The 22175-nt window shown below is 52.7% G+C and overlaps 2 protein-coding genes across 5 annotated transcripts; one reads left to right on the top strand and one right to left on the bottom strand.

Moving 5' to 3' along the window:
- Positions 1–58: 58 nt before the first annotated feature.
- On the bottom strand, positions 59–19193 carry TSPAN4 (tetraspanin 4; the record flags this gene model as incomplete). Of its 4 annotated transcripts, none has more annotated exons than XM_080911694.1 (8): positions 578–1335; positions 1602–1685; positions 1761–1892; positions 1993–2094; positions 2813–2887; positions 3837–4028; positions 10781–10860; positions 18472–18545. In XM_080911694.1, 7 exons carry the CDS (start codon positions 10841–10843, stop codon positions 1267–1269), a joined length of 717 nt encoding a protein of 238 aa, XP_080767820.1. In that variant the 3' UTR covers positions 578–1266. The 4 variants fall into 4 exon arrangements, with proteins under 4 accessions (XP_080767817.1, XP_080767820.1, XP_080767819.1 ...); XM_080911693.1 differs by lacking the exon at positions 18472–18545 and adding an exon at positions 17950–18023 and having other exon boundaries at positions 579–1335; XM_080911692.1 differs by lacking the exon at positions 18472–18545 and adding an exon at positions 18941–19193 and having other exon boundaries at positions 582–1335.
- Positions 19194–19263: 70 nt separating this feature from the next.
- Positions 19264–21723, top strand: POLR2L (RNA polymerase II, I and III subunit L). The gene is made up of 2 exons (XM_080911696.1): positions 19264–19411; positions 21039–21723. Exons 1-2 carry the CDS (start codon positions 19317–19319, stop codon positions 21145–21147), a joined length of 204 nt encoding a protein of 67 aa, XP_080767822.1. The 5' UTR covers positions 19264–19316; the 3' UTR covers positions 21148–21723.
- The last annotated feature ends 452 nt before the right edge of the window (positions 21724–22175 follow it).

Here is a 22175-nt window from a genome sequence, read left to right on the forward strand (position 1 = left end):
ACCATGAGCCATACATGAGAGCTGCTTAACTTGGGGAGGAGAGGGAAGAAAGGGTATCCTGGGACTTGAGTGAAGGGCCAAGGCTTTGAGCTGAGGGAGGGTCAGCACCCCGATGTACTCTGAGTACAACTTCTCAGTCTGGCCATCTATAAGTAACAGGGCTTTTTGCTAATTAGCAGTTTTCTGGACTCCACAGAAAACTCTTGAGATTCGTCAGGGTCCTCTGGCTTCTACTAGAAGGACAGTAAGACACAAGGACTCAGCATAGAGCCAGAGAACGGAAAGGGTAGCAGTAGCCCTACAAATATTTGGGTCAAATTTTCTCTAGTGCTCTTCACACTCAGGTGTGAGTCACAAGGATGACCCCTAATGAGAACTGTGTCACAGAGTAGGCCCCCTCAGACAGCAGGACATGGGGACTGAGAGTCAGATGCCTCACAGCTCCTGAGAGTCCTGGGATCTCATCTTAACCCAGACTCCCAGAGCACCATCCCTACAGTCAAAGGCCCTCACCTACAGCTCTTCTTTATCTCCTAGTTAAGATGTCTTGATGGTGGCTTGATGCTATATGACTCTAACTCTGGCCAGTGGCAAGGGCTATGTGTCTCGTGTTGACTTTTGCAGTCTATCCAGACTAATCCAGGGGCAGAGGTACTAAGACAGAAATAGAAGAAATATGGGAGTGAACAGAGGAAGGCCACCCCTTCCCCCACTAAAACAGATTAGCAGTGCTCCCCTGAGCTCTGAGCTCTGCTGACCTTTGGAAAATGAAAGAACTTCCTCAATTGAAGGCTGTGGCTGTACAACCTTTGTGTGTCCAGCTAGACCCAGAGACTGCTCATACACTTTATTAAGATGCATCTGGAACCACGACACTGTCATGGAATGTGGATCATGGGACCTGGCCCTGCCTGGAGCACCAAGATCATCGTGGGCCTTGAGCAGCCTGGGCCTGCCCCCAACCTAGCATCCATGCGAGGCTGGGGACCCCACCCTGTGTGAACACTGGAAGATAGATATATATGGATATAAAAAGTGTCAAAGTTCCCCAGGCCCTTAGCCCTGGGTGCCATTTGGCACCAACCCTATTATCTGGTGTCTCTGCTGCTACCCGAGCAGAGTCACCTCCAGTGCAGGGATGGATCCTGGGTGCTCTGGCCTCAAGCTCTTCCCCTTGCATTCAGCGGAGCACCAAGTCCTGCATGGGAAGCCGGCTTGATCTCCTCATGGGCGGGTCCTTTGGCAGAGAAGCAGAGGCTGAGAGACCTATGCACAGTAGGTGTCCGCCTTTACCACCTGGCAGTACATGGTCATAGCAAAGGTGAGGCCCAGAATCTGTGGAGACAAGAGGTCACAGGCCTTTGCCCACAGTCCTGGCACTTCTAACCAATATGGCTGTCTCGCTGTGCTGACCCGTAGGCAACAACAGGCTCTGCACAGGGAGTACTGCACAGGGCAGCACTTGGTCCTCGAGACATCAAAGGTCACCTCCCCTAGTGAATTTCCTCTGCATTGCTACCTGTCTACCCAGGACACAAGCTCCTGAGCAAAACTTCTACCATTGTGGTCAGGAGTCCCACGCAATGCCCTGCTCAGCTCACCTGCACCAGTGCTGTGCACAGTCCAAAGATGCCCACAGCTAGCAGGTTCTCCTGGAGCCAGGCCTTCACTGTCTCATAACAGGGCTGCAAGAGAGCCAGGATTAGCTGGGGGGAACCCCACCCCTGCAACCACCCACCAGAAGAAGGAAAAGTTCTTACCGACTTCCACCAGGTACCAGGTTCGTGTAACCCACAGCTGTCACTGAACTCCAGACAGCAGGAGTCAGGCACACGAGTAGCATTGTATACCTCAAACCAATCAGTGTAATTGGAAACTCCACAACATCGGAACTAGAAGCAGGAAGAAAGCAAAGGACTGGATGGAGAGGCAGCCACAACACCCAACCCCACCAGCCTGTCCGCCATACCAAGAAGGCTGCCCAAGCCTCACATCAGTCTGGATGATGCTCCAAGCATTGGTGAGGCCCACATTGCCCTGTGTGCCATATAGATGTAGGCCCTTCTTCAGGTCTTGCTGGGCATAACTGTCAATCTGTTAACAGACCACCAGTTAAAACCCTCCATTTCAGTCCAAGACAGGACAGTTTCATCAATACCCCATTCCCCCTCTATCTGAACCTCTTGCTTGTTTCCTGGGATTACCCCCTACCCAGTCACACTCAGGACACAGCCCAGGATCATGTCCTCCCAGAAGCTTCAAGGACCCTGGTGCAAGCCTTTGTCATCTCATCTCTATAGGTTTCCCCCTACTGGCTGGGGAGGACTTAAATCTACTTGGTTGTACAAGAAGACGTGTCTGCTGTACAGCTAAGGGTTTGAGCACCATTCCTAAATCTCCAGTAAAGGAACTAGGGCACTGAAGGCAACTCTAGCCTATACAGGGAGCCTCCTATAGTCCAAGGGTACTTTACAGAAAGGAGGTCCTATGGGGAAGTTGGAGACACAGGAACTGGGAACAGAACTAGCTATAACCCAAGATCCTAAAATGTGTCAGTAAGTCCTTCCAACTGAGTGGCCAGGCAGATAGGGACGGGAAATGGCATGTGACATATAGTAAGCAGCAATATGGGTTGCGGTTGTTGGGACAGTGCACACTTGTACTCAGTAGAGGACCTTGGCCACATATCCTAGGGAATGAGTGCTGTTGTCCCACCCATACAACCCAGAGCCACAGCACAGATCTCTGGGGCCCTGGTACTTTCTGCAGAGTCTCCCAGCACCCCATGTACTGTCCATTTGCAGCAACATACCTTGTCACTGTAGGCAAAGAAGAGCACGGCAATGGTGGCTTCCAGCAGGAACACTAGCAGCAGCAGCACAAAGAACTGTAGAGAATGTGCCCCTTACTCACAGCCCTTGCTCCAGGAGAGCCTCAGAACTCTTACCACACCATGGAACTCAGCCTAACTGGCCTGCTGGCCTGAATTCTACCCCTATGCCTGATCTAAACACCCCCATGTGCGTGATGTCCCTGTTCTCCAGGCTCCTGGCATGACATCTCTATTTGGGACTCTCCCACCTCCCCCCATACAAGTCCACTACAGCTGAGCTTCCTTCCCAGCCACAACTTGGGAATTTAAAAGAGATCCCAAATATCACCTTCAAAGGCCTATAAACATTTTACACTACCCCCTAAAGGTGTGAAGAGAAGGCATCAGTTTGTCTCTAAAGGCATTGAGCCCTGAGCAAACTCCTATCCCTTGAAGAGGAAAGGAACCATTCAAAACCTCTTAACATGGAGGAGCTTCAGTTCACCTGCCATGCAGCTTGAGGCCTCTGCCAGGCATGTTAATTTGTAAGATCCTCCAGGACTCCTTTCGTAATTACCTGTGATTAACTTTATAAACTGTGGAGGAGGAAATAGCTTCCTTCCCATAAACATATTCCCAAGGCCAAATGGTGCTGTGAGATTTCTACAGAGGGTAAGGCTTGGGGCAGGACCATTAGCTGGGGTAGAGCCACCACAAGGATGAGTACCAGAACCGTTTGGTAAAGACCACTTGTGGGCATACCTAAGTTCTTGGGTCTGTGTTCTGTCAAGAGAAGTCCCTCTAAGCTCAGGTATGCATTTTTGTATGCATGGTCCTGAGACTTAAACCCTGAGCCTCATGCATATCATACAAGGATTCTTCTAGATCTCCCCATTTTAAACTCTATTTTGAGATGGGGTCTGACTCTGTACCCCAGACCCAGAAACCCCTCCAACCCCACCTGGCCTGGAAGAGGTGGTGCCGATGGTGTGGAGAACCACAAAGAGGGGTCCAACAAACTCACAGTGAGAAGTAGGCACTTGTTCTCCTTGAGGGCCCCAATGCAGCCCACGAAGCCGATGGCCATGACGAAGGTACCGGTGACGATGAGTAGATTGGCAGCCGACAAGGATGGGAATGAGGATGATAGGGTGGCAAAGTTTCCCTGTGTGGCAGCCAGCCAGATGCCAACACCCAGGACACCACAGCCACCCAGCTAGGACCACAGCAGTGGGGAAAGAGAAAGAGACAGGGGTGAGGTTGACTGGCAGGGCTCCTGACCCTTAGGGCAAGGCTCTACCCACAAGCTGGGGCCACCCTTACCAGCCTGGGAACCACCAGAGACAACTTAATTCCTGCAGCAGGGTACCACTCCTCAAGTCCCTTCCCTTTGCTCCTTGACAGTGGCCTGTGGCCGAGTATATCTCCTTTACACACCCTAGTAAGACCATACCCTCAGATTCCCTGCAGGAAGCATCCGCCAACCCCTGTGCCTGAACAAACGGGTCTGGATCTCCTTTGGCCCTCTGATCCTGCACCTTCCTTCCCCACACTTTATGGAGGCCATAGCAATTGAATGGCCCACCCACCTGTATTGCCCCCTTGCCCTAGGCTTCTGGTGTCCTGGGATACCCATAACCCTGAGCAGCCCTGGCTCGGCACACTTCTGCTCATGATCAAGTTTCAGTAGCTCTGCCCAGCCTCCCCAAACCTCCCCCCACTTCCCCAAGCCTCCCCTACCTTCATCACATTTTTTTCTTCATTTTTGGGTTTTTGAAACAGTTTCTCTGTGTAATCCTGACTGTCTCAACTCACTTTGTAGACCTGGCTGGGCTTTAACTCTGAGATCCAACTGCTTCTGCCTCCTGAGTACTGGGATTAAAGGTGCATGCACCACGCCGGGCTCTCATCACTCCTTTTTATAAAAATCAAAATAAAAAGAAGCAGGGGAGGAAGGCCTAAGGTGGTTGACTCTAGAAAGAATTCATCATGGCACCATGACAGGGACATCTAGTCTGTCCCAGGGTACAGGGCTGCCATGGGAGGGGAAAACGATGGCCCCACCTTCACATGAGGGCTTGGGCTCTGACAAATGTGAGGAAGGAAGATATATTCCAAGAAGCTAGTGATGGATCAACACCTGATAGGCTCTAGGAAAAAGACCTGGCAGTTTAACAGAGAGCTGGACAGGACATGACACAGGAGCCCATGATGCAGGCTCTGACCCAAGGTTCGGAGTTCCAGGTAACTCTTGGAGACATTGCTGTAGAGTCATCAAAAGCAAGGAACCTGCCAGGGAAAGGTGTGCGTATGTTCTGGGTGATTTGTACCTAGAGATCCACCCTCAGAGCCACAAGGTAGCTCTTGGGTGAGCCAATCTACAGAGATGCCTCCTTTACAATGGGAGGGAGCCCTGAAGGGCTACAGTGGCTCAGAGTGCTATCTATGGTTTTGACCAAATAAGGCAGTTGGATGAACTGGGCACCCCCATTCAGCCTGTGGGGAGGAGTCCCCCTAATGGAGATCTTGGTTAGGTGATGTTCACAGAATCACTCAGCGTAACATCATTCCATAAATATCCAGGCTAATGGATCTGGGAGGTTTCTCCCATGGCAGGCAGAGCCTCACCTGTCTTCATGTGCTATTCCCATGGTCTCCAGCCATTCCCAAGCATCATGAGGCCCTCCAGGACCCAGTAAGGTGACTCACAAGTTATGGAAGGACCTTCGTGGCCCTCACACTGCTAGGCAGAAGTAATACCCTGCTTGCTACCTTGGGCTAGATCAGAAGTACCAAGACTGAAGTGAGGACTCCCCACTCTCACTCCACACCACACCTGCTCTGGATATGCTGAAAGTCAAAAGCAGCAAGAAAGCTCAAGAGAGATCAATATACAGGGCTGACCTCAGGCATAACACTCCCCCAGAGGAGCCATGACCCCCAAATGAGTCACATCTGGTAGGGTCACATCCAAGCTAAACACTCATGTTATTATAACAGGTCCCAAAGTGTGGGGGTGGGGGGAAGATATGCTAATATAACAATGATAAATGTCACTAAGACCAAGCTGTCTGTACCTCCGCCTCCACCTTCCAAGGACAGCAGACGGCTCATGTCAGCAGGAAAGTGAGCTATTGGAGCGCCCCTGGCCCCATGGGACCCCGAAGGGCATGGAAAGGACACTACTATGCAAAGCAGCTGGCACCACTTGGGGTGGAGGGAGATGCCCATTCCAGGAGGCCAGGAAGGTATAATCTCCAAGGCAGAACTAGCAGGAAGGGACCCCACACCCAGAAGAGAACCAGTTTCCTTCACTGACATGGTGAGACAGCATGAAAAATATCCACTCACTGCCACGTAGCCTGTCACCCTCACTGTGACAAAGATGAACACCAGCCCAGATGCTCCCCACTGCCATCCAGTGGTGTCACACGCATTGTCACAAATGAGCAGTACACCCAGAGTCACCACCCTGTAGGGCCATCTCTCTCAGAAATGCCACAGACATAGGTGCACTTAGTGTAAACCGTGCATGTGGTAAGAGTGCTGTACCTGTAATTTTGAAAACGTTTCCGTGTATGAAGCTTTTTAAACATTTTGGCAGGAAAATTACAGCTTCAAAGCGCAAGAGAAAATGGGCCCATTAGACTCAGAAGATGAGAAAGCAAGACTCAAGGCTGAGGCCCTGCAGCCTGGAGCAAGGTCTCCCCCCAATCAAAAGTGGGGATGGAACTAAGATCTCCTACCCCAAATCTACAGTGTTCCCTCAGAACCCTGAGCCCCATCTCCTAGGACAGACCATCATCCATTGCTGGCTCACTCCTCTGTAGCTGTACCCCAAGGCTAGACAGAAGCCCTGGTAGGAAGCAGAGCCCACTCCCCACAGCAGTCTTTGAACAATAGTATCTGGGAACAGGGGCTACTCTCAGGGGCGGGAGGTCCTGCCACTGTGGTCCTCCATCCTAGCCTTCTGGCTGATCTTCATGCAGCACGCCTGGCCATAAGCACCTGCTAGGCAGTCTGCTGTGATGCCCAACAACACTCCCTAAGAGGTGTAATGAGCTGTTACCCAGGCACCACCCAAACCTGTACACAGCAGGTGCCTTAACCTCTAGCCCCTTGGATCAGCCTCAGGCTGAGTGCCATATGGTACTGGGTGCCCACCAAATGTGCCTGTCCAGGTCCTCTGCCCACCACCCCTCCAGCCATACACAGCTCGATGTAGCAGATGGTCGGGAAGCTAGCCACATCTTTGGCGGAGGTGGATGGGCTAGGGCCCCTGTATAAAAGCCAAGGGTATGTCAGGAAGGCCATCTTCTGCCAGGTTGGCAAGAACCTTCCCCATCTTGGCTATGATGTTGGTTATCCCAGTGGGGTGAGTTTGTGCAGTTACTTGAATGTGCGCCTGGGGATGTAGCTGAGTTAGAAGAGTATTTGCCAAGCATGCACTGGGTTAGATACTCAGTACCATATAAACCCCGTGTGGTGGTGCACACTATTCCTGGGATTGAAAGATGGAAGCAGCCAGGTTAGGAGTCCAGTGTCATCATAAGTAAGGAAAGCCGGTATCCAAATACTTAAAAATATAGGGTTTTTTTTTTGCCCAAATCAGTACATTGTCACAGCCACCAACATCCCAAAGAACAAACAAGACCATGGCTTCCTGCACTGGGCATTTCCATGCTACCCCTATTACAAATATATGCTGTTACAGGAAGCAGAGATCCCCATATCCCTGAGTGTCCTGGTTCTTCCAAGGAGCTGGACACAGCCTTTGCCATTTCCTTGTCCCCTCATCCACCAGACTGCAAGTGCCAGGGACTAACAGTAGGACCACTGTCAGTCAGATACTATCTCAGCTCAGCAAAGGCAACAGACACCAAGCCTAGCAAGGCATGTGCCCTGCAACTTGTTGCCAATGTGAGGGCAGATCCCTGTGTCCAGTGGTATCTTCCTTTGGGACAGCATAAGGCTGCAATAGTGACAGCCCAGGCAGAGCAGACTGAGACCCCAGTCCCCTCCCTGAAGGAAAGACAAGTACTCAGAACCTCTGCTCAGCTGGTCATACATCCAGGGTCATCACAGACCACCTGGATGGGGGCTGAGGGACCCCAATCCACACACCTTTGGATCACCTTAATGACCCAGTGTGGTCAAGAATCTGAGACCCCCAAGAATACAGGATTTTCTCAGTTCACACATTATCTGGGTGGTAGGCATGACTCCAGCCTCCGTCTTGTCCACCCAGACACTGACAATACCATGCAGGGAGTAGCTGTACCTTTTGCTAGACTGAGGAATAGAGAGGGATACCTGCCTGGAAGCGTCAGAGAAAGGGCCTCAGATTGGTCAGTACATGAAAGGGCCAGCTACACAGCTCAGGCCTGGCTAGCATCTCTAGAACCTGGACACAGAAGAGCCATGAGAAGGTCCTTGTCACACTCCATGAGCTCAGCTCCACTTGCACTAACCCTTACACTACGGTAGCTGGCCAGGAAGGTAGATACTGAGAGCCCAGGGCAGGGGAGGGAAGGGCAAAGGAGAGAAGAGGCATGAAGAAGCAGGCTTCACCGACTCCCCTTGATCCCAGGGGACCTCAACTTCCATTACAGGAAGAGCTTTGCTGGCAGAGGCCCAGCTGACAATGCAGCCTCAGATGCTTGAGACAGGGGTCCCAGGGGCTGCTCAGCCCCAACTCCCTTACTGTCAGTGGCCAGCACCCAGCACTACCTACCTACTTAACGGTGTTAAAGGGCTGTGTACTCAGTCCACTTCCCTAAGCACTAAGCAGCCAGTCCTTATCTTGTGCACATCTCAAAGGCATATTGAGCAACTGCCCCATAGAGTTGAGCATCACTGGCCAGTGGCAGCCTGTTTGCTGAAGAAGGGCAAGGGCTCATTGGGTCCCCACACACCCAGGTCTGAGGAGTCAGTTCCGCTTTGACTCCAGTTGCCTGGTTAACTCTAATAGGGTGACTGAGGCAAGACACATGGCAGAGGCTAGGGTCCTGTCTGCTGGTCTTACATTATAAGTGCCAAATGAGGATCAAAGCCTCTCCTACTAGAGTCTAGCAAAGGAATCTGGGTCTTGGGTAGGGTATGCTCTGGCCCTCCCACTACAGCCTGTCACCAGCAGGAGGGGAGTTTAGTTCACAGATGCCAGAGACAAGGTGGACTGACATCATACTGACCAGGCCAGATGGATGGACTTCCACATGCCTAGCTCAGATAGACTCTGCCAAGCCCAGCACAGGTTCTTCTGGGCAAAACCATGCTGTTCACAGCACCCTTTGCATGGCTGCCTCTAACCCCTCACTGGGAATCAAGCTGGCGGGAGAAACCACAATGATGCTGAGGCCTGAGCCCGTTTGCAAGGCTGGAGGTGCATGTGGATAACAGAAGGGTACCGGGTCTTTCAGCACAGGCGTCCCATGGGAGACTGTTTATTTCTCTGTAGAGGAGATTACCGGGTGGTCCATGGGATGTGCGTGGCCAGGTGTCCAGATCAGGAAGAGAGCAATGACTGCAACAACCTCAGCCTCCCCAAACCAAACACTACCTAGCAGCTGCCCAGCCCCCACACTCCTATCCCCTTCTGCCACCTACACTGCCTGCTACTATCAGAGTGAGTGACCTACAGCTGTCGGGTCTGGTCACAGTGTTATACTTGTCCCTCTGACACACTGTCATTTGCAGCTCCTGGGCCTTTTCTGTCATACTAATGCCTGCAATCACTCCCACCCCCAAACTACCCTGACCCTGCCAATCAGTGGCTCCTGAACACACTCTAATGTCCACTGAATGCCATTAAACAGAAGCATCCACCTTACAAGAGCTGGTTATAGCTTCAGCCCACACCTATCTCTGATGCCCACCTGGTAAGAGAGTTCTCCCAGACATGGACCCACGCCTCTCAGGAGCCTTTGGCAAAAACCTCTTGGGGGTCGGGAAGAGATGGGACAGGTTGGGCAACAGCCTTCCTGCACTACTGCTCTCAGGAAGCCCAGGGTCCCAGCAAATCCCAGCTCCCGAGATATCAGAAAAGTGGACCTAGGTTTCTGCACATTTGACTTGAACTGGACTGCATGCAAATGAGCAGCAAGCAGGGATCCCAGTGATTCCCCCTCATCCTCACCCCAAGCTGTACTCTCTTCATTCCCAACCACACCCCTCATCCTCAGTCGCACACACCCACTCCCAGAAAGTTGGCTCAGGAACCAAGGTAGAGCATGGAATGACCTTGGGCACCATTCTCCAAGTACTCCAGCTAGTAAGTGATAGTCCAGGCCATGCCCGGGTAATAAAGGGTCACCTCTAATCAAATCTAGCATGCTCCACTCAGGCTCCAGTCTCAGCCAAGCCTCCACACCAGGTGGTAATCAAATGTGATACTTGCCCCATTCCACAAGGATGAGAGTGTGCAAACTGTCCTCCAACCACACTGGAAGGGACCATCTTCTGCTCTATCATCATGCAAGCTCCAACTGAACATTACCCATGCCTGAGCAACCTCAGCATACCCCAGGAAAAGTTAGGGGCTCTGCTGAGGTGGCAGGGAGCCAGGTGCCACCATGACCATGGACAGTCCCAGACCAGTGTCTGGTATACCTCCCTAGGCCCTTATAGGTCACGCAGTGCACGTACCCTTGGTCTTCTGGGTCCTAGGGATCAGGACCTTGTAAGTCAATCTCCCAGAGGGGTATAATGTAAAGGGGGTGAGGCAAAGACATAGACTGAAGAGGGAGGGCACGGAAGAGGCTGAAGGAGGCACCCGTGGCTCAGAGGTGCACAGAGACGTTGATCAGTTCTACGCCTGGAGCCCAGGAGAGGCAAGGCTTGGTACTGCCGGGTCTTGTGAGCACGTGCGCACACACCCTGTCTCCACAGCAGAGAAGAGAGCAGAGAGCTCCCGGAAGCCACTAGGAGTGGCTAGCAGTGAACCCCGGTCCTTCAGGCCCCCACACTCACCCAGAAGAGCAGGTTGAAGGCGAACATGAGGTACTTGACGCCCTGGAGGCAGCCGCGCGCCATGCTGCAGCGCTTCAGCTCTAGAAGAAAGATGAAGGAGAGGTCTAGGTAGAAGACCACATACTTGTTGCCCTTGGGCGTTGTATAGCGCGCCTGGGCTGCTTTGGGGCCGGTGTTCGAATGCAGGCCGAAGAAGCCGCCGCCCGCATCCCCGGCGTCCCCGGCGCCCGCGCGCCCATACAGGCTGCTGCAGCGCCGAAAGGGGCCGCCGCGCGCAAAGCCAGGCTCCTTGCTCTCCGGAGAAGGGCTGCGCCGGTACGTGGATTCATCCGTGCTAGAGCGGCGCATCGCGGTGGGGAGGCTGGGCCCCCGCCGCTAAGCTCACTGGCTACAGCCGTTATCAGCGCTCCGCGCCCGTGGCTCCGGGACGCCCCATCCGCACCACACCGGCGAGCTCCCGCACCTCCCCAGCCCCGCGGTAGCAGCAGGCGCGCGACTTGGCTCCCACCCCGCGGCCAGACACCTGCGGGCCGGCCCGCTGCGCCCCCCATGCGCCCGGCCAATCCAGCGTGGCCCCGCCCCCCGAGGACCCCGCCCCACCGGCCAATCGCAGAGACCCTGAGCCCCCACCTCCCCGTTACCCTCCCGGGGTCTCCCAAGAAGATGCAGCTGAAGGACAGGGGGAGCTTTCGAGGGGACTGGGTCGGAATAACACCGCAGCAGCTCTCGGCCCCAAACCTGCACCCCAGACCACATCCAACAGGCCCGCTGCCCATTCGGCAGCAAGTCTCCAGCCACGTCTATGAGGTGCAAAGCCCCGAGGAAATGAAGAGGTGACCCAATTGCTGTTGGTGGCAACTTGAGCGGCTTTGGCTTTCAAGCGCAGTAGGCAGCCCGTAGTGCCTGGGAGGCTGAAGTGTCCGTGAGGGTTTCTAACTTAAAAAGAGAATTCGATGTCCAAAGTAGCAGAGGAGAGATGCCAAAGAACCCTAGATGGCCCCCTGCTGGTCCTGAGGGCTCGCGGAATCAGCTCAGCCTCTGGTCCAGTCCATTCTCCTAGGGGTGGTGGGAGCAAGGCCAGATTCTATCACAGCCACGGACCATTTTGAGAGTCCCACTGGCGCCATTCTGCAACTCTCTATAACTGCAGAACCAGGGACCTGGAATTTCGCTTTGACCAGCTCAGGAAGAATCAGCCTGACTGATGAACACCATCTCATCCCTGGCAGACAAGCATACTAGGTAAGTGGCACCTTGCAGGTGTGCCCAGATACACACTATCCCATCGATCAAAGGTGAGATGACAGCCCCTTCCTGGGCCCCATCTTCCAATCTCTGCGCCCCAACCCTAAAGTGTGGGCCAGGTATTAACATGAAGCTAAGGTTCCCCATTCTGTCGCAGCCCAGACGACAGGAGGGAAGGCAGAACAAGGAAAACCTTTGGCTGAAGGTCCAGAGTGAGGCAGCAGAGTAGAGGAAGAAAAAAATAAGAGAAAAATGAAGGTTGTCCATGGGTAGAGCTGAGCAGCTCTTAAAGGGGCTACATCATAATAGAAACTCCAGATGCCTAAAGGTTTGCAGATCCCAGTCCAGGACCTACGTTCACTGCACCAGCCTACTGCTGCCTCCCAGAGGGCACTATGGGGAACTGCAACCCCAGCCTCAAGGCTGCTGCATGCTCAGGGTCCCAGTCTTTGGGATGTGGATGCCTGGGAGCTACCAGAATGCAGAAAGCATGCCTGAAAGGTCGCGATCAGCCTAGGATTTATCTCATGCACATCCACCTTGCCATTTCTGCCAAGTTTTCTTTGATGTGTCTTGACTCCAAGAAAGGGACAGAGGTGACCACATCCATAGCCCAACTGAGACTACAGCCTGAATGTTCTACCTAATGAGCAACTGGCAGCTGGTAATTTCTAAAAGACTCTTGTGACCCGTGGCCCCTAGCCCTGCTTCTGCCAGACATATACCACTAAGGGCTGGAGTGGAAGAATGACTATGAATGTGACAAGGCCATGCACATACACAAGTGTCTAGGCACCAGTAGAAGACCCATAGGGTCCAGGAAAGATCTAGAACTGACCAGAAAAACTATACCCCCACCTTGGACCAAACATCACCCATACTGACAGTCACCCGAATGGGGTTAGCCACCAAACCACTCTCTGAAGGTGACCCTGAAGACCAGGGTCGGAGACAACAGCTGAGTTCCCAGTAGTGCATAAATAAACCTACTGTCTACTTGATCACTTCTATCCCCTGGACATGGGGCTTGGGCTCTGGTTGAAATTCTCCATGAGGTGCTTGGGAGCGGGGCATCAGCTGGAGCTGTGAGGAGACCAGAGTCAGAGTTGCCCAGCTAAGGGTTAGTTATACACAGGGGAATTCAGGAATAGCCATCCTGACCTCCAATTCTCTTCCCTCAGGAGTAGCTGTGAGAGTTATTTTGTCAATCTGACAAAAGCTAGAAAAGAGGGAATCTCACCTGAGAATATGCCTCCATCACGTTGGCTTTTAAGCTGGCTATGGTGCCTTACACCTTTAATCCCAACACAGAGGCAGGGGATCTCTATAAGTTCAAAACCAGCCTGATCTATGCAGTGAGTTCCAGGACAGCCAGGGCTACATAGAGAGACCATGTCCTTCCTCCCTACCCCCAGAAAAAAGGCTTGTAGGAGGCTGGAGATGGCTCAACAGCCAAGAGCACTGCTGTTCTTCCAGGGCACCTAGGTTTGGTTCTCTGCACACTTGTGGAACCTGCAGTCATCTGTCACCCCAGTTCCAGGAGTCTGATGTCCTCTTCTGCCCCTGTGGGCACCAGGCATGCACATGATCTGTGATATACATGCAGACGTAACACCTATATAGGTAAAAGTAGAACATTTTCTACGTAGCTGTAGACAATCTGTAGGGCCTTTTCTTGATTAATGATGGATGCGAAAGGACCCAGTCTACTTGTGAGAGATGTCACCCTGAGCAGGTGGTCCTGGAATGGATAAGAAAGCAAGGTAGGGCTGCAAGCCTGGGCTGGAGAGATGGCTCAACAGTTAAGAGCACTGACTGCTCTCCCAGAGGTCCCCAGTTCAGTTCCCAGCAAACACACGGTGACTCACAACCCTCTGTAATGGAATCTGATGCCCTCTACTGGTGTGTCTGAAGGCAGCTACAGTGTACCCATATAAATAAAATAAATAAATCTTGAAGAAAAAAAAAAAGAGCTGGCTGCTCTTCCAGAGGACCCGGGTTCAATTCCCAGCAACCACATAGTGGCTCATAGCCATCTATAATGAGATCCAGTGCCCTCTTCTGATGTGTAGGCATACGTGTAGGCAAAACACTGTATACATAGTAAATAAATAAATCTTAAAAAAAAAAAAAACAGGTTGGAGCTGATATTGAGATGTAAAGTGAACAAATCAATAAAAAAGAATTATGCATTTTAAAGAAGCTAAGTAATCCATAAAGAACAAGCCATTAAGCAGCATTCCTTCTTGGCCTTTGCTTCAGTTCCTGCCTCAAGTTCCTGTTCTGACTTCCCTTCATAATGGGTTGTAAAATAAAATCTTTCACTGAAACAACCATCAGGGAGCCTGCATGGGTCTGAGCTAGGCTCTATGCATATATGTTGACTGTGTAGGCTGGTGTTTGCAGAGGATTTTTAATCCAGCAACATGGATGCCCTGGCAAGAGATCACACCCAAAGACCTTTTAGGTCTGTGGATCCAGCTGTAATTCAGACATGCCCTTAGTACCCACCTTTAATCCCAAACAATGAAGATAAAATTCGTTTGTAGGAGGAAGCAGCCGTGTTTGAAAGTGAGGTCTAACTGAGGGGCAGATAAAATGATGAATCAAAGATTTGACAAAAATGAGTCAGAACTTCATAAGAAAGAGGGGGTTTAAGAGAGCAGTGTGGGGAGAGTGGCAGGAGAGGGAGAGAAGGAGAGGAGGCAGTTCACCAGGACAGTTTCACAGAGACAGGTTGCCGGTGAAGACAGAAGGAGCCAGAGAATGAGAAAGATCAGAACAGATTGCAAGAGTTAGTTTTAGACCAAGCAGAGCAATTCAGAAAGAAGACAGAGAGGAGTTTGAGCCAGGACAGCTGAGTTGACCATCCAGCCAAAGTTCAGAAAGAACTAGAGGGCTGGAGAGATGGCTCCAAGGTTAAGAGCACTGACTGCTCTTCCAGAGGTCCTGAGTCCAATTTCCAGCAACTACATGGTAGCTCACGACCATCTGCGATGGGATCCGGTGCCCTCTTCTGGTGTGTCTGAAGACAGCTACAGTGTACTCATATAAATTAAAATAAATCTTAAAAAAAAAAAAAAAAAAAGAACTAGAAAGGATGAACTTATCCAGCAGTAAACCTCCTGAGATGACAATTACATCTGGTTAATAAAAGTTACATTTACAGGTGTTCTTGTGGGATTCCTAACAGTGGGAGTGGGGGGTGTCTCTGGCTCTTTTGCCTGCTCTTGGAACCCTTTCCCCTACTGGACTGTCTCATCCAGCCTTGATGAGGGTTTGTGTCTAGTCTTGTTGTAACTTGTTATGCTCTATTTTATTTCCCTGAGGGGATTGCTCTTTTCCGAAGGGAAACAAAGGAGGAGTAGCTCTGGAGGAGAGAGGATTTGGGGAAATACTGGGAAGAGCGGAGGGAGGGAAAACTGTGGTCAGGGTGCAGAGTATGAGAGAATAATACATTTATTTTAAGTGCATTCTAAAACTTTTTTTAAAATAATCTCTCTTTGGTTATATTCTTACAGCAATAGAAAGTAGCTAACACAGCCAAAACTGCCAGGGGTGGAAAGAGGTTCCAAAAGTTCTTAGGGCGAAGAAGAGCCAGTCCATTTCTGCTAGGATGCTGTCCTCTGAACAGTGGGCCCCTCTCCTGCCTGGAAGGCCCTGCCTGTAAAACCCACATGAACACAGACTGATCTAGCCGACTTCAGGCCAGGTCCACGTCTGTTGCCAAGGACAGAATTCACAGGGTGTGGTATGCAGGCCGATCACTAACCGTGAAGGGGCAAGGCAAGGACACCCTATCTGAGTGGAGGTGGGGGGTGCTTTCCCCAACACCCTGGCCCAGTGCCCACCCACAGTGGTCTGGACATAGGAGCCATCTGCCAGCAAGGCCCCAAGACAAGGGAGCTCTCCTTGGTTGTGAGTATGTACAAACGAGAAACCCCAGGGAAGGAGCCAAAAAACAACCATGGACACCCACCAGGCCAGACCAGGTTGCCACTCAAAAAGAGACCTGCCCAAACTCTAGACAAAATTTGACCATGGCTGTTTGGAGCAAGTAGCTCCTCCATAGGTTACCAGCATGAGCTTGCCCAGAAGCTTGTTTGGACCCTGTAGTAACTACTCCTAGCCCAGCTAGCTCAGGAGGGAGAGCACAGAGCTGCACCACCCACCCTGTCCCGAGGCTGAGAGGCTCCACCACTTCTTCAAGGAGGCAGAGAGAGTTGTGCCAATATAAACAGGCTGTGGTGTCTGCCTTCCTGCTGCGGCTTCAGCCCCTGCAGGGCCCCAGTGCCTGCCCTAGACCCCCGCCCTGGGCAGGAACACCACAAATTCCTGGTCCAGGGCACTGCCACCTCCCACCAAGAAGCAGGCACGGAGGGCTGCGCAAAGAGCCTACCCAGGAGCTCTTGGAGACTGAAGACACACCTCTAACCTCCCACCACTTCAGGGACAGAGCCAGGGATGGGGTGCAGGGCCCTCTGTATGAAGCCAGCAAAAGGGCCCATCTTTCTTCCTGGACTCTCTGGCCACCCCAAATAGTGCCTTTCCTCCACTTCCTGCCTTGCACCCTCAGGTATTTCTGTTAGAGCTCCTGTGGCAGTCAAGATAGACGGGACCTAATTTAGACTCAGAGGATGCTTATCATGTAAACAAAGCACACCTGCCCCACCATGTTGGGGACCTCCCCCGGCCCCACATCCAAGCACTGAATCCCAAGTGCCCCAGCCTCAAAAACCCAAAGAGTTATTGAGTTAGTCACTTCAGTTTCAGTCACAGAGTCTCCAAGAGCTATTTGGACAACGTGCACCAAGCACTTTTAGTGTGTCTGTGCAGATATGGCCTGGGAATGAGGTGCAGGAGTGTGTACGTTCACACCCCATACCCTAAGGGTGACAGAAACTATCCTCTATGAGCAAGCCAGAGGGCACAAGGCTAGAGTTCCTGGGGAGAAGTCACTTTCAACCACTTCCCCTAGCTCACGGCCATCCTTCCCGTGGATGCTTCTGGTCCCAGCAGAACTTCACAAATGGGGAAACTAAGGCTGTGATCTAAGGCCAAGGGGTAGAGCCAGCTGGAACCCACCCAGCCCAGTGCTCCAGACCACAGCACAGCACCCTCTTTTGGCTGGCTGTTCTCAGGGCAACACCCAGGGTGGGAGGGGCTGGACAGCTAAAACTTCAATCGTGGGTTTCCTAGTCCTCCGCCCTGAAGTGACCCCCCTCCTCTGGCAGGAACTGTGGCACATGGGTTAGAAACTACATGTGAGCACATCTCCCTTAATATGCCCTCCACTTTGCACAGTGGATTGAGCATCCGTTCTCATAGAGCCTCTGCCAGGCAGAGACCAGTCAGTCTAGTGGCGGAACACTGGCAAAGCTGACAGGTAAAAGTAACCTACATCCCTGTCCTGCCACAGTCCCAGAGAAGCCTGCAACAGTTAAGAAACAGTAGGGACAGAAGCTGAGCCTGGGAACCCGGGCCACGGCTCTGGAGAGAACTGACCCACAGCATATTCCCCCCACCCCATCCCACACAGCACTCTGGGATTAGCAAGGGCTGGGTGGATAAGCAACAGCCTGGAGTTCTCTAGCCTGGGCCATTTCTGGGAATCCAGGGAGCTGGAACAGGAACTAGGGGAGGAGAGGATGCCACCACCCACACTAGGCACTGGAAACTAGTGGACTTTCGAGCGCACGCGAACACACACACACACACACACACACACACACACACACACACACAGGGGAATTCCAGGAATGTCAACTTGGCACAGGCTTCACTCCCCAACTCTCCCTAAGTAAACAAGTCTTCCAGGGGCCGGACCGAACTGAGCCCCTCCTCCAAGAAGCCTTTGGCCTCCACCCCATCCGTAGGGTAGACCCTACAGACCATCTCCTAACCCACTCCCCTGCCACCCTCACCTCTGGCCACCAGCAGTCTTCAGTCCTGATCCTGATCCCAGGCCACAGTGACTCACAGGCCCCCACTGCCCCTCTGGCCAGGGCAGGATGTTGGGGGGAGGGGAAAGGACCGGGAAGTCGCCTAGCTCGTGGCTCTGCACGTGGCTCCATGGGGGGGATGGCAAAAGGCTGCCAAGAAGGCTGTCCAGGGTCACAGCGGGAACACAACCACAAAATTGGCCAGTGGCTCTGACCAGCCGCACTCAAGACCCAGGAGACCCTTCTCGACGCTTCCCCCAAATCATTTGTTTCCCAGAAGCACCTGGAAAATGTCTAGGACCCCCAGAGGCTTCGCTGTAACCAGACCCCAAACTTCACAAGCTCTACGAAACCTCTCCAGCTTCTCACTGCAAGCAGCCTCGTTTTCCTAGGGGTAGCCCCCAGCACAGTAAGAAGGCGGTGCAGCCAAGGTGATACATTCGCCAGAAACCAACCCCTTGCCCATTCCCTTAAGTCCTTAGGTCACCTCCAGGTGAGGCTGACCTGTGGCCCCTAGCGGTCCTGCAGGCAATCTCCACGTCTGAGCCAAATATCACGAGGGAAACGAGGTTAAAAGGTCTGCCTCATAGGGTGCGGTGCCTCCTCCACGACGCCTTCCCAGACCGCAGCCCAGCTCCTCTCCGCAGGATAGTCCCTTCTCGAAGAAGAAGAGGACTACTGAGTGAGGGAGGCTGCCGTCGGGGCTTGGGACACCGTATCACCGAAGGTTCTGCAGCGGCGGAATAGAAGGACGCCCCAAACTCCACGGCCCGGACTCTGGCTGGGCACCTCGGGTAAGGGCTCCAGACCGAGACCCCTTGGAGTCCGGGCCAGGAGGCGGGAAGACTTGCCTCCAGCTGCGTAACCGGCAACCCGCTCACCGGCTGCGCCACCACCACTTGTTAACCACCTCTTGGCTCGAGTCGGCTTGCGATCGGGCCAGCGGGACCCCAGCCCGCGGACCCCGCCGTACCTGTGCGAGCCGCCACACGGCGGAGCAGCTGTCAGTCAAAGCAACACGAGAAACGCGAACCGCCGGCGCCGCGGACCTTTCGGCCTTGCTCGGACGCCGTAGCGCCGGGATATACCACCTCTGAGGAAGGGGTTACTCGGGATGATGCCGCGAGCACATAGGCTCTGGGAGCCCCGGGTGGGCGCGAGCAAAGAACACCGCCGCTTTAGAGTAATCACGGGAGCGGCGGCAGGGCTGCGGCGGGGTTCGGGGAGATGCGGGGCGGGGCTCGGGATCTTATGGGGCGGAGCCTGGGCGTAATGAGCCCCGCGCTGTGGGCGCGCCTGGGGCGGGCCTTGAAAAACTGCAGCCGGCAGCCTGCACGCCAGACGCCGCCATGATCATCCCGGTCCGCTGCTTCACCTGTGGGAAGATCGTCGGCAACAAATGGGAAGCCTATCTGGGTCTGCTGCAGGCCGAGTACACCGAGGGGTGAGACGGCGGGCTGCGGGGGAGGGGATGGGAAGACTGGACTGGGGTCATGAAGCCGAGGGTCGGGGTGAGGGTTCTGCGGCGGACTGTAGTGAAACTGAGGTATCCTGGGCCGGAGCTAGATAAGACTTCGTATAAAGAATTGGCAGGGCAGATTGTAGGGTCGAGTGAGACCGCGTGTCCTCCAGCCCAGCTCTATGATGTATTCCCAGAAAAAAGAGTCTTTTAGTTTGTTTCGAGGCAGGGTGTGTGGCCCTGGCTGTCCTGGAATCCTCTATGTAAAGTAGGCTGGTCTTGAACGCTCCGAAATCCTTCTGCCTGTCTCCTGAATGTTGGGATTAAAGGCGTGGAATATCACGCCCGGGCTCTCTGAAACTTAGAAGGTGGTTTTCTTTAAGTTGCTGGCCTTTTGGAAACTTCTAAGCATCTTTTCCATGGGTGACAGACACCTCAAGTCTCTTCCCTGTCTACCTACACCCTACTCTTTACCTCCTTTCAGGCTACTCCGTATGTACTTAAAACCTTGCGAACCCTTTAAAATGCAGGACAGGCTCTGTGGACAACCTGTGCTTTCCCTTCTCCCTGTGCTCACTACCATGACTGTTCCCCATATTCTCTGGCCACCATGTCAACACCAAGGGGTTCCCTTTCTCTGCACAATCCATAAGTCAGTGAGTGGGGCTTAATGGGCAGCTCTAATGACCAGCTTGGGTGAGTACCTGCTAGTCATCTGGGACCCTCACTGCCTGGACAGGAACTTCGAAAGTTGGCTAGGTCCCGGAAAAATTGAATCTAGTTGGTTTGGGCAACATCTTCAGGATGTGGGAGTACAAGGCCGTGGCGGGAGTGGAGGCAGGGGGCGGGAGTCAGTCTACCAGTGGAGCCCAGATTTCTGCTCCTTGATGAGGGGATATTGGTCTTAAGCTTTCCCAAATAACTGTGGAAACCTAGAACCTTGGGTACAAGAGACAAAAGCAGTTAGAGAGATGGCTCAGTGGTTGCACTGACTGCTCTTCCAAAGGTCCTGAGTTCAATTCCCAGCCACCATATGGTGTCTTGTAACCATCTGCCGTGGGACCCTCTTCTGGTGTGTCTGAAGATAGCAACAATGCACTCACATATATAAAATAAATCTTTTTTTTTTTTTTTTTTTTTTAAGAGCACTGGCTGGCGTTCTTAGAGGACTCAGGTTCAATTCCGAGAACCCACATGGTAGCTCGCAAATGTCATAACTCCTTTAGGCTTGGGGGCATCAGGCATCCATGTACAAACCACCTATACACCTAAGATTAAATTTTAAAAAATAAGTGTTGGCAGAAGGCTGGTAAGGATGCTAAGGTTTGGCACATGGGTGTATACATGGGCGGGTATAACCTGGAAACCCCTGTACTTCTAGGTGGGGAAAGGGACTCACCCAGCTCCAACCTAAGCATCTGGGTACATATTTCAGAAATCTCCAGGCCATTTCCCTGTGGTCTGGTGTCAGGTCTCAATCCCTGGCTGTGTAGATGTGCCCTGGTAACTCCTGTCCACAGCAATGCCCAGAAACAAGCTGGGGGTAGTTCCAGACCTGTGCAGACAGACCTTTGAGCCCACATCCAACCTCACTCCTCTCTCCTCCTTACAGGGATGCCCTGGACGCTCTGGGCCTGAAGCGCTACTGCTGCCGCCGCATGCTGCTCGCGCACGTGGACCTGATTGAGAAACTGCTGAACTACGCACCCCTGGAGAAGTAACTGCAAGAGCCTGCCTTCTCCTCTACTGGCCAAGGCAGTAGACAACACCCTGTTCAAACTGGGGTGTTGGGGTGTCACCTGGCTATGGCCCTGTGGCTAAGTCCAGTCACCCTGGAAGGGACTGTTTAAGTAAAGATTTTTGCAGAACCACCAATGGGTCTAACTTTGCAAGGTTCTCTGTATCCACATCTGTGCTGTCTCTGAAGCTGCCTGGTCTCCTTCCCCTCATCTGACTTGGCAGTCTAGTCCTGTGGAGTCCCCTCGCTTCTGTTTCTCTGGGCTTTGACCAGTTTGATCAACTAGGTAGCCCTGTAGTACAGTCTTGCACGACATTGCTTTAGGGCCTCTCCTCTTCCTGCCCACGTTCAGGGTGGGCATAGTGGGTGTGGCCACCACACCATCCACAAAGCTGGGCCCAAGCCTGGGGAAGATATTCCTTTGGAATGCTGAGCGATTTGGAGGCCTACCAGATGTTCCATTCTCATGTTAGGGGTGTTCTTGTGTGTGGGGTGTTCTGTCTGCTTGTATTACTCTGTCCCCTGAGAATAAAGTTAGAGATGGTCTAAGCTGCCATGAGGAATTGGGAATCAAACTTTTTTTTTTCCTTTCATTTTTCAAGATGGCTGTCCTAGAACTCAACTCCACAGACTAAGCTGACATTGAACTAAAGGGATCTGCTGAGATTAAAGGACAGCTTTTGCTACTACCATCCAACCAAACACAGATATTGTAGGAGTACACCCAAGGCCACAGGCCTCACAAAGTTCCTGGGTCCTAAAGACCATTAGCTGTGTGGGCCTATTTGCCCACACCTAAGGATCTGGTTTCCAGAATCTTCCTAGGCACAAGAGCCAGGCATCCCTGCCCCTTGACCCAGTCACCACAGGTATAGCACGGCACCCGGGCATTAAGTACCCTGGGTTCTTCCTAGCACATTGGTCCCTCTGAGACGTTTGGGGTTTGTTTTGAGACAGGTCTCATGAAGCTTTGGCTGGTATGGAAGTCACAGTGGTCATCCTGCCTCTACC

This window comes from Micromys minutus (genome assembly GCF_963924665.1).
Source record: "Micromys minutus genome assembly, chromosome: 2".
Lineage (NCBI taxonomy): Eukaryota > Metazoa > Chordata > Mammalia > Rodentia > Muridae > Micromys > Micromys minutus.